A 12,721-nucleotide genomic window follows, 5' to 3' on the forward strand; every position below is an offset into this window, starting at 1 on the left:
TCTCCGTTGAAGTGGTTAGATCTGAACAAAGGTTAAAATACAATTTAAAGGCAACTATTCAAAGGAACGTCTAACTAAGGCTTTCAAGCTGTTGCTGGTTCTGTTGAATTCACAGAACTGAGCCTAAGTAGCACTGGAAGTGAAAGCTAATTTTGATGGTTCAAACCGAGGCACGGCGTGCATGACACGTAGGCATAACCAGTCAGTTTGAGGAGAAGGCCTTCTCTTCACTGTGTGTTGGAGTACAAATGGCAAGATTAACTCTAAGTGCCCAACAGAGTTTGAAAAAAGATGAGGCTTTCAAATAAGAAATCTGGGCTGATAAGAGACTCATAGTGGTGTGTGCATTGTGAGGGAATTAGGTCTCCAGGATTGCTTCCAGAGGAGGAAGAATTAAAAAGAGGAAAATTGAAGGCTGGTCCTTAAAAACCAATGCTTCTGGAAGAAGGTGAGCAAAAGAAGGCAACCAAGTAAGGGAGACGGAGGGACCCTGTCAGGAGCTGCAGATGGAAGGACCCTGTCAGGAGCTGGGGAGGCAGGGCGAGGGAACAGGCTGGACACAGCTGTTTGAAGGTGTTTGCACACAATACTGCAAATGGAATGGGAGAAAATGACCTCTCAAGACAGTAGCTTTAGACTCCATGCAGCATGGAGGGCTGTGTGGAAGGGCTCGAAGGACAGAAAAGGAAGGAAAAAAATGTTAAAATGATGTAATCCTGTCAAAAAGAGAAAGAAGCAAGTAGGTTGGTTTCACTATGACAGAACAAAAATGGCAGTGATTGGAAATAAATAAAAATAAAATAAAATATGGACTACCTCAACTTTAATATCACATATGTATTTGCCCTGATGTATTCTATAACTGAATGAAAAACTGCAGTGCAATCTGACCTGAATAGTTTCTCAATTGAAACTATCTTTTCTCAATGTGTGTCATGTGATAATAAAAAGTTACCAGGATAGCACGCATGCCTAATCAGGTTCATAATAAAGGTCTGCTAGAATTATTACATCTTCACCTATATTCACACTTTTTAAAAAGAGATATCCCACCATAGTAATTACTTCATTCTTAGAAAATAAGCTTGCCTATTACCTTGATGATTTTTTAAAAATAATTTCCTGTTGTCAGTTTAAAAAACTAATGTTGTTTTGTTTTTGTATTGTTTTGTCTGCCTTGACCAAGAGGTTGTCCCAGTTAGAACTTTGCAGGCTCTGAGTTTCCTCATAGATAATCAGAGAAGCTTAAGTGTGCATGGTAAGGCGTACGTCGATTTTGTGCCCATTATTAAACATTTTATAGAAGGTTTGTAAAGCCTTTCATTCTCACCCCAATGAGAATTACAAACGTGGTCCACTTCTGTGTTTCTGCTGTGCAATCATCCCCTGCCTGGACATCTCATCTCAGAACAACAGTACAGAGAATCAGATAGGTGTTTGTAAGGGAAGAACTTTTCCCTAAGTGGGAAATGACCAGCTAGTGTCAGTAATCAGGCATATAGGATTCTACCTTAAGGGAAGAAGTCATTTTCTTTTTATGACCAGACAGGTGGACACCAGGGTCTTCTGTTCCTTCCTTAAATTGTATTATGTGCCAGAGGGGTTTTGTGTTTTTTAAATTTACATTTTAAAAGATAACGTGGGGCTTTGGAAATGGGATATTAGAGCATCATTATGCTAGATATCACAGTATTGTTACCTGTTACCTCACGAGATTTTCATTAAGTCACAACACTTACAGAAAGATGTAGAATTTGTGGCTTAGAGTTGGTAGGCATTAGGCTCCAACTGTGTGTGGTTAGTAGGGTTTAAGTACAAAGGGGAAACCCAACCTATGCTTGGAAGAACCTTTGAGCCTGCCTGGGTAGTGGGAATGATGGCCTGTCAAGGAGAGAGCTTCCAACAGCAGTCACTTTAGAAACTGAGAGTGACCTAGTTGTCACCAGGACAGTCTGCAGGCTGGAGTATGTGTTCTGCCTGCATTACCAAAGACATCAAAAGGAGGCGTTAAAGGGAACCCATCTTCACATCCTCTGTCCTAGAAGCTTCAGAGCATGCCTGGCCTAGAGGCCTCATGACAGTTTTCCTTCTCTTCTCACTTCCCTTTTTCCATTCTAATCTTTGGGGTTTCCCTGGGCCCAGCCACTGGGGACGTTAAAGAAATCTCCTTACTCGAAACAATGGTGTTTCCTTCTCATCCCTAACCTTCAGAGATATATTACAGTAGCACGCGTTTCCATGCCTGTTAAACATCCACAAGCATCATGTGTTTGTGTTGTCCAACTGAAATGTGAAGTTGTTGTAGTCACACATAGGACCTTTTGTCTCAGAAACTTTAAAACCTTAAAAATATGTGTAAAGTCTATAGTGCACTAAGATTAAGTAAGTGGAAGTAGAAATCCAATCTCAAAGATGGAGACGAAGATGGTGCATAAAGTACCAACGATGTTTTTGTTCATGAACATTTTTTTAAAAAATGGATGACACTGGGAATTAAATTGCTAATATTAAATATGGCATGGCAACGGCGGTGCAGCCGTGTCATTTAAAAGTGACTATGTTTACAGTATCGTGGTTCTTCCAGAAGTCCCATTAGAATAAGGACAGTGACATGGCACTGTGGTTCCCTTCCAGAGCCCAGGATTCTGGATGGCAGTGGTATACGAAAGTGTGTGGAGCACCCCTGGCAACTCCTGGCCCAGAGTAAAAGATGTTAGAGCAATGTAGAAAGTATACCAGTCCTCTGTAGTGTAGGAGCTCACCTTGGTGTGGTAGAGCTGGGTCAAGACTGAAAGGAAAAGGGAGACAAGACTTAGGGATGGCATGTCACAGAGCTGGAGCATATGTTCTCTCAAATGGGACACTCTGCATGTGCAAGTGTCATGGTCACCTGTAAGTAACTGTAAAGTCCGGTCATGTCAGACTTCTGCATGAATCTGCTCTCATGGTCTCCTGGGCTCGTCTCCATCCAAGGAAGCTAGTTTTGTTTTTAATCTAGCAATTGCAATAGTTCGGTATTTTAATTCCTTATGTTTCACACCGTAAGTATTTTTTCCAGATTCAGTTATTGCTGTATTTGGCTAAAGTAATAGCTAAAGGTGTCTCTTAAATCCTGCTTGCTAGTGGTCTGACGGTGAGCCAGGCCACAGTACAGCTTCCCAAAGCGATGGATTTGTTCAATTTAACAATTCTAGAAAGGTGATAAGGAGCAAATATATAAGTTATCTTTGAATATGAATTAAAGATTTAAAGAAATGAAAAGTTTACCAACAAATATAAGGGATTCAAAAAAAAGCACCCTGTCCTTTAAAGAAGTTTGTTGTGTTTGACACAACATTCTGCATTTTTCAAAAACATACATATTATACACACATTTGAATGATTTCAAAGTCCTTTAAGAAAGCAAACCTAAATAATAGGAAAGGTTTAAAGCCAGTAGAATGAAGTAGTGGAGATTCGCATTGCTTTTCCATTAAATATTAAATTAAGACTAACATTATTTTATTTTTGGTTGTGTATGTGTGCAAGCAGGCACCCAGAGAGGCCAGAGCAGGTCATGGATTACCTTGCAGCTAGAGTTACAGACAGCTATGAGCTGCCCAATACGGTGTGGAGAACCAAACTTAGCTCCTATATAAGTACAGTGCTCATAACACAGAGCTATCTTTCCAGCCCCATAATAAAAACGTTTAAAGGCTAGTTTCTCTCTCAAAGGCTAAAATGAAAATATTTCTCTTCATAAGGCATGACTAAACTTTCCACAGAAGTAGTTAACTTCATTACTTAACACTGTAAGGTTGTGCTTGCTGAACCTACTTAGGGTCCAATTGATTGCACTTTTAATACATCTTCACAGGTGGGTCTTGCGTGGCGTGGTTAGGAGGGTAGAGACTGTAATGTCAGGGAGAACCACTATTCTCTGCTTCCTTGAGCCAAGACCACATGCAGAAGCTCAGGACATAGGCACCACAGCTCCCAAACCTGTCCTGCCTCTTGTCTCTCAAAACCAAAATCCTTCCAAGGATATTTTCATGATGTATATTACAAAAATATTCCACTATATTGGAAAGTCAAAAGAACTGCATAGCTTATAGCCCTGTGGCCATCACTTATTTTCCATAGCTGACGTTTAATGCAGATAGCAACCCATCCAATCACAAGTATTTTTTGCTTCCTTGATTTCGGGCAAAGTAGCTTTTATTTACCACTATTCTGTCTGTGATGGGGCCCAGCATTGTATATTCCATTGCTAGAGCCTTTTCAGTTTAGCTTCGCATCCTGCCTCCTCCTCTTCTCACCCAACCTGATGATCCCCCAGTGTATCTAGACTACATCCTTGCTTTATGCCTAGACACATCTGAGCATTTGTTAGTGGTTGTCGCACACGCGCGTGCACACACACACACACACACACACACACACATTTGAAAACTATGGGGAGTGTTCCCTACATCTCACACCCTATTGCCCCTGCTTATGTTCCCTTCCCTAAGATGCATCCAGATCTCCCAACAGTTAGTTTCAGCTATGTGGTATTACCATTTTGTAACTGCAGTAATGTGCTGCAAAATGTGCCTTTCCTCCAGGGGAAGAAGAGATGGTGGTTTGTATCATTTGCAGGTTTCCATGACATGAGTTATCGCTTGTGGCTGCTTTCAAGGTGCCTCTTTTGAGATCTGGAGACTGAGAGCCAAGAGCCCTGTTCAGTGTCCTCATGCCAGCTGGCTTCTGTGAGCTCCAGCACACTCTTGCCCCTTCCGCTGTGTTTGCCACGGTCTGTGATAGTGCTTCCCAGGGTCCCCAAGGAGAGACCGTGCCTTATTCATCCTGGTGGTAAACGCAGCAGGCTGTTAGTGCAGGCGCATGTGATGAGTGAGTGGGTGATCTGGAGAGTGAGCTGTGGTCCAAACAGCCCCGTTTGGCTTACCTGGGCTTGTAGTAGCAGAAGCTCCTCCATGCTAACTATGGCCTAAGTGACAAGGTCACCACTTCCTACATGGCATGGCAGGTACTCAGTGTGGTTAGAACCTCTTCACCCTGGCACTCCCCAGGCCCCTGAAGTGCTGTTTGCAGCACTGTCCCAGGCTGAAATCCATCCACCCTTTGGGAGGTAGTAGCGTCCTCATCACGTTGCTTGGCACAGGTACCTTTCCTCAGGAGTCCTGAGGGACCAGGGTGGGCCCACAAAGAGTAGGAAAGACACTGTTAAAGGAAATTTTCAGATTGCTTTAATCTATGTACTGCCTTCCTCACCTTTGAGGAAAACAGTGTGCAGGGTGGCTTGAATCCAGAAATGTTAGAATAATGCCCAGACATATTTAAAAAAAAAAAAACAAAAAACCTTCGAAAATGAAAAAAGAAACAAGGAAAAAAGTGATAATTATTAAAATAGAAGCATAAAGTGAGGTTTAACTTTGAAATTACTATTTTCTTAGCTCATGAAATAATCCCTTACAATTTGGAACTTCCAAGTTGGAATAGGAATTTATAGTGTTTTCAGTGGAAATTAGCACAGTTTTCACACAAAAGATATTTTATATATCTTCCTTACCTATATAACCATGACATATTACCACAACCAAGGCAGAGTCATAGCTGAAAGGTTTACTCTATTATATTTGTATGTGGAAAGTAAAAAAAAAAAAAAAAAAAAAAGTCTAGAATGCACGCATTTCTGCTAAGTTCTGGATTGAGACAACTGGTGTGCACTGAGAGCCTAATACTAACTATAAGGTCATGTGCATGGCAACTGCCCTGCAGTGGATTCCTTCCACCAAGTCTAATGAGAATCCATGATATTCATGGACACTTACCTGTTTCGATATTTACTATTTTATGAAGTTGCGGTCGCATGATATGAATTTGAGACTTTGAGTAATTAAGAAATATCTACCTTTATCACCAAGAGAAAATGTTTAAAGAAGAATCTCTACAGTTATGATGGTTGGTCATACCAGAACCTTTGAAGCAGAGACAGGAGGATTGTACTAAGTGTTAGACCAGCCTGGGCTACAGTGTGAAGCCAGGCTAAGCTAGAGAATAATACCGTGTCTGGGGATAAAATGTAGTCTTGCTATCTCTCCTTGGAGCTTATTGGAAAACTTATTTGAGTTTTTGAGTAAATATAGTCTAGTTTTATGAAAAGACTTAAAAGACTTCATGGTATTAAAGAATTTCCAAAGAGAATTTTCCATTAAGAAAAGTTCTATACTCATCATTCATTGGGAGATATGCATATGTGATAGAGTATTTATTACATGCTGTGTAATAATTCATTTGATAGGAACATGTAATCAGTAGTGTATTGATTGGGATTATCAGGATTGGCCTCTCACAGTGGAAGCCGAATCCTGAACATTCTTCTGCTCGTCAGCCCACAGAGAGCTGAGCAGCAGGATTCTAAGTCATTTATTTCCCTCCTTCCCCTACTTAGAGTCTTCCTTTCCATGGCGCTGGCTATGGCTTTTACAAGTCCTTTATTGGAGGCTTTTTCTTTCTTTCTGTGAGCTCATTCCCCTGTATTTCTCACTTATTTCATTTTGCTTGACCCTTAGTGTTTCTTACAAAGATGTGCACTTTTAGTTCTAGAATTTTAACCACTCCTTGCTACTTTCCATGTTTGCATTTCTAAATATAGTTGTGCACTCTCACGCTTTCCGCCCTGTGTGTCAGTGGATTAGTTTCATGATGTGGCCAGATTGGATGCTGTAAGCGCCAGAGTCGCTTCCCTTGCCCAGCACGTCATGATCTCTGAGAAGATGGGTCAGTAGTGGGTAGGAAATATTAGAACAAAGAGGGACTAGCAGTTAGACTGAAATCAGAACCAAAGGAAAGAATTGACAAAGCACGTCAGGAGCTCATCTGCAGAGACCACTTCTATCCCACTTAGGAGGAGGAGGAGGAGGAGGAGGAGGAGGAGGAGGAGGAGGAGGAGGAGGGGGTGATGTTGGAGATTTTATCAAATGCCCTTTAGTAGTCTCTGTCATTAGTCACCAATGACCTAAACACAGTGATTTCTCTCTCTTTCTTGATCTCTAGAGCAAAATTTGATGTACCAGAAAAATCTAAATTACCAATATTATTAGAATCTCAGAATGATGTTTGAGGAAGGCGTCAGGCACTGTGTTTTCTTCTCTGGTGTTAATGACTGGAATCTCATGGTTCTTGGTTACCATGGATTGCATTGGAGAGTAGTTTTCTTCCGCGTGCGTTTGAACTCACACCATTCAGTGGCAGGAAGAATAGCTGGAAATAGCAACCTTGCCCATTAATGTGAGGGAGTAATATCCATTATGTGTTCGTCCTAAGAGAGAAAGAAATAGGCAAAACTGCGAGCTGTTTCAGGACAGAGGGGTAGTGGCATGATACCGGCTCATGGGCTGGTACCCACCTCCTGGGGATACCCATGGATCTAAGATGTGAGTAGACATAAGCGTCACCTCTGAAGATTAATCACATAGAATAAGCTTCTTTCTGTTTTTACTTAGAATTAAAAACAGAACAAGCCCAGCTTTTCTACAGCCACTTCAATATCGCCCATGCTATCACGAGTTTTTCTTCCTGAAGAAATGTTAGAGTGAAGGGCAGTTGCTTGGCTGTTAGCAAACAATGAAAATGATTCCCAATTATCTTCAGAAACAAAAGTGTTCTCTTCAAAAAGTTTGTTCTTATTACAGGTTAAGAGAATAAAATTATATTTCGTATATCTGTTATTGTGACCTCAGCAAATCTTAGGAGTTCTAGCTGTTCTTTCAAATTAGGAATGCTTCTGATCTTAACAGGAGTTGGGGGGAGTATACGTGTGTGTGTGTGTGTGTGTGTGTCTATACAGTAGATTTTTAAAAATTATGTTAGACTTCCTGTAAACCCATGTGACAAGACTTCTGAGTAAACAAGTTAAGAAGCAGCTTGATCTCATGGTTGGTTTTGGCAGAGGGGCCATGTTGGTAGAACAGCTCACAGGAAGAGAGAGATGGAGTGCCAATATCAGCTTGCTCACTTTCCCCTTTAGTTCTCCATGTCCTGAGCTTATAGGAAGACATCCCCCACAGTAGCCTGGAAGTGAATCAAAGGATGTACTCTATTAGTCTGCCAGGCACTGCTCTACCTATTCGAGTTGACAGAAACAACCATTACAGATATATTTCCCTAGGTTTTTTTTCCCCTTTTTTGGATTATGATCTTAAGAGGGACTGTGGTTGTAGCTCAGGGATGTGTGCTTCTTGAGTATTTACAAGGACCTAGGTTTAATGCACAATAACACCAAAGAAAAGGATATTAACAAGAAAAGTGTTTTTTCTGAGTTTTACATTTTGAGAATTAACAAATAGGTTTGTTAAAAGTCATGCAATATAATAAGAAACTATTTTAAAAAGAATATTTAAAAGAAAATACTTATGTTAGCATTTATTAAGTAGATTTTTTAATTCATTTGGAAAATTCTAGAAGTTGTAAAACACAACTGGACTGATCCATTACTTATGAAAAATGTTAAACCCATTTATGTTAAGTATATGAGTGTTTGCCTTTATTTATGTATGTGCACCACATGTGTGGTGGTACCCACAGAGGCCGGGAGAGGGCATCAGATGCCTTGAGTCTAGAGTTACAGATGGTTGTGAACCAACATGTGGGTGTTGGGAACCAAACCGAGGCCCACTGCAAACAAGTGCTCTTAAGCACTGAGCCATGTCTCCAACACTCAGCCCAAGCATAGACTTTTATCATCATCTGTACCTTTGTCTCTTGACAATTTCATCTCAGCTTTCCACCTCTCCCCTCAGAACCCATGTCTGAATGCATAGGGCTACAAGAAGTGTTTATGAGCAGTAAACAGCACAAATGTTCTTTCAGAAAGTATGGGGTGAGCAGGAGCCTTGGTCTTTTAAGTTTGATGAGGACCTTTGAGAGCCTAGTAGGTTCCCAAAGTCATCTCCCACTTGGAGACAAAGAGTAGACAACACTCACTCACCATCCTCCATCTCAGAAGAGGATGGAAAGTCAGAAACCAGAGAAGAAAGAGAACCTTCCAGTAGTGGTCTCTGCTCTGCGATCTTCTCACCTGGGCTCCACCCCTGGGAATTCACAGCAGTTCCTCTTTGTCGTGAGGATCTCAGTTGCCCAAAGTACAGATGTTGGGATTCAATTCAAAGGTAGCCAAGAGGCAAGAAAACCAAAGCAAAACATTTCACAACTGCTAACTGGTGGTGTTGCACAGTAACTGTGAGCAGATGAAACGTCACTAACTGTTGAATTCTGTTTGAAAATACAGGAGCCACGGCCGCAGCCCGGAAGGAAGTCATCAGAAACAAGATCCGAGCAATAGGCAAAATGGCCAGAGTGTTCTCAGTTCTCAGGTGGGCTCATCTCTCCTCCCTTTCTGTTTGGATTATCATTATACATCACATAGTAGCTGCCCTAACGCTTTCCTCCAATAGTTTACACGTTTTACCCTGCAAGGTTTGTGCTGCTTGTGTTCTTTCTCTTTTTAAATGGAAATTGTCATCTCATCTGCGTTTTACTTACCTTTCCATCTACTAAATCATTTCTATGAAGACTAGGTAGGTAAATGGATTATGGGCCATTTTATCCCCCGGGTTGCTGCAGGATTTAAAACATTTCATAAGGAAAGTGATTGGGATCCCTTCTGGTTTGTGCTCTGGCTCTGGGGGGTGAGGGGAGAAGACGAATTTAGAGGGTGCATTTCACTAGCTTTCGAGGAAAGGAGCATTAACATAAAGCTGTTTGTGTGAGCCCTAATGAATCACTTATGCCGTACAAAAGGCATCTTCTGTACTAGTTATCTATGGGAGTTTGTTTGCTTTTCGGTGGCTCGTGAATCATCTTATTGTTGTTATTAAGCATGTGTTTTGAAAACAAAGAGTTGAGGAAAGAGACTTCCTGCACCTTACTTTAACTGTCTATTTCTAGATAATGTACAGTAACTCTGTTTTTCTTCAGAGACCACTTTTAATTATGGTGTAGTTTTTACGTGAGTGTTGTCCATTGTTGGTCATACACACTTATGTGGATAAATAGAAATGCTTTAGGAGTTATATGACTGCATATTTTTGACAAATGACTGCTGTGATTCGTATCTCTCTCTTTCCCTGTTCCCCTCCCATACCTCTTCTTTTCTCTCCAGTTGGCTTCCTCCCTTTTCCTCTCCCTCTACCCCCTCCCCACTCTGTCTTCCTCTCTCTCCCTTTCCCTGCAATTAGAAGCTTGAAATTGACCTCAGACGTCTTACTCAATCACTCTCTCCTTTATTTATTGAGGCAGGGTATCTTGCCGAACCTGGAGTTCATCCATTGCAGATAGTGTATCTAGCCAGCTTGGCCCAGCTCTGCCTCCTCAGTGCTGAGAACTCCATTCTTACTTGCACAGCAAATGTTCTATTCACTGAGCCATGGCTCAGCTTTTAGTTCTTCCTCTTCAGGGGGGCTTTGCCAGTTCATTGTTTCTCTGCATGCTATTGCTACTACCCTTGGTAAAGTCACTAAGGAGTTACTAAGTGACTTAGTGCTGAAAGTAGGACCCCGTGAGGATGACAAGCATCCCCATCCTTTCACAAGGACACTCCAAGTCAATAGCAACTCCGAGGCAGCTAGAGGCCTAGTAAAAAGTCACACTGAAGGTGGAAAGGAACGGGATCACTCTTGCAACATAGCGAGCAAAGCCCTGAGCCTTGCCAGTCTTCCTTCTTCCTAGACTCTGGGGAATTGCTTACTTCTGCAGGGAGCAAGCAGCATCAAACTGTAAATCTGAGCACGTACCACAAAGAATCAAACAGTGTGAGGGCGACTGTTTTACTAATATGCCATTGAATGAGGACAACGAAGAATGCTGAGAGACGTCATCTAAGCAGATATGCATAGCCTTGAGAAATTCATCTGAGCAGATATGCATAGCCTTCGTGAAGAAATTCAGTAAGAGAGTTCACAGCAAAGAAGATAGCAATTGCAAAGTTGCTTAGGTAGAAGCAGGTTGACCAGTTCTGAAGCCCTCCAGGAAGTCCTGTCTGGTTAAAGAAATGACCTGTGAGGATAAAGAGTTATCTAAAAATGCCTTGTTGAGTGGGTATCTCAGTCATCAACACTTGCACGTGTGTTACCCTTATACTCACCAAACTATGCTCTTTGTCTAGCAGAGTCACTGGGAGAAATAAAAATACCAAGGGTTTCCATCTAAAAGTACATAGATTAAAAACAGAGAAAATACAGGAGGAGCCGCAATATAGACATAAAGTTTTTTATTATTATTATTTGAGTTCTCAAACCACATAAAGGTAGAAGAATCCATGCTGAGGATGAAATACAATCCATCTCACATGTCTGGAAGGTTCCTACAGGCCCAAGGCTGCTGATGTGTAATATGATGCCCCAGTGGATCACTTCAAAACCTAAGGGTGACCTGTAGCTTAAGATGGCACTTGTCAATAGAAAACAAAAACAAGGCGCATTTTCTTGCAGTTCCGTTTTAAAAGCATCTGTAGGCCTTCTGTAAGACACAGGAGTCGAATCCACACAAAAGTAAGTTTGGTAGGCCATGCTGAGCATTCAGTCTATAGTAGAATACAAGTTAGGCAATTTGTATAGCTGAATTGGAATGGCAGACATCTAAACCATTGTAAGACTGTGAAACATGTTCTGTGTCTGTGAACAGATGTTAAATGTGGTGTCGAACAGAAGGAACCTTTATATATTTCCTAGGTGGCTTGCTCTTAATGAGGCTGTCAGTGGAGGAGTAGGTTGGGTGGGTGGATGGGTAGGACCACAGCAGTGAGGGCATGTAGTGAAGACATCATGGCATCGTCATTCCAAGTCATAAGGATAAGTCATGTGGTCCTAGAAGCAGTGCCAATGGTATCTATTTGAGGTGCAAGCTCGATGCTCGATGTTATCCTTATATACATTTAACAATAATCCACCTAGCAAACTTTCTGGGGCTGAAGTGGTAGTGCCTTATACCAGGCAATGTGGATATACATCTGCACTCGGTAGAAAGGCAACACTAATATCTTACTCAAAACAACAATGTGGGATAGAATGGTTGAAGTAATGCCAGCAGTCTGGTGGTAAATTGCAGGTATGTGGAAAAGCTAAGCAGTAAAAGGCATTAAGATGAACAATTTGGTAAAACCTGAGGCTGAGAATAAAACCTCAAGTTTATATCCTCAAGGTCTTGAATACCGGTGTAACATGTCTAGTCGTTCTGTGTATGGCAACGAAGAGTCCTGGAATGATTTCCATGAAATAGGAGGCATGCTCTAACATGTGCTTTAGATATAGATGCTAATGACTGGATTGGCTACTGAGCTAACTTGTTAGTAGAAGGATGTTTGAGAAGCTATGAAGTGATACAAGCAAAAGGCTGAGCAGGCTCTTGGATGAGTCATGCAAAGGAAGGGACAAATACAAGGATGTGAAGACACTACAGTTTGTAAGTCAGGAACCAGCAGAATTGATACTGGATGATGATACATACTTCTCAGGTAGAGGAATGGGTGTACACCATACACAACACACAAACATGTACCATGATAGGGCAATCAGTAAACAGTCTTTTAATAGCCCTCGCTAGCCAGGAACGGTGGCACATACCGTTAGTCACAGCACTCTGGAAGCAAAGGCCAGCCTGGTCTATAAAGCAAATTCCAAGATAGCCTACATAGAGAAACCCTGTCTTTAAAAACCAAAAATAATAAAACATAAAAATAAAA

General features: G+C 41.4%; 1 protein-coding gene across 7 annotated transcripts in view; it reads left to right on the forward strand.

Moving 5' to 3' along the window:
- Positions 1 to 12,721, forward strand: part of Ppp3ca (protein phosphatase 3, catalytic subunit, alpha isoform) — a 268,014-nt gene that overhangs the window by 242,848 nt on the left and 12,445 nt on the right. For all 7 annotated transcript variants that reach the window (XM_030252463.1, XM_030252464.1, XM_030252462.1 and 4 more), the window contains one exon: positions 9,272 to 9,356. In XM_030252463.1, the coding sequence (XP_030108323.1) occupies positions 9,272 to 9,356 (85 nt within the window). The remainder of the gene's footprint in view (positions 1 to 9,271; positions 9,357 to 12,721) is intronic.

Source organism: Mus musculus, chromosome 3, assembly GCF_000001635.26.
Source record: "Mus musculus strain C57BL/6J chromosome 3, GRCm38.p6 C57BL/6J".
NCBI classification, from domain to species: Eukaryota; Metazoa; Chordata; class Mammalia; order Rodentia; family Muridae; genus Mus; species Mus musculus.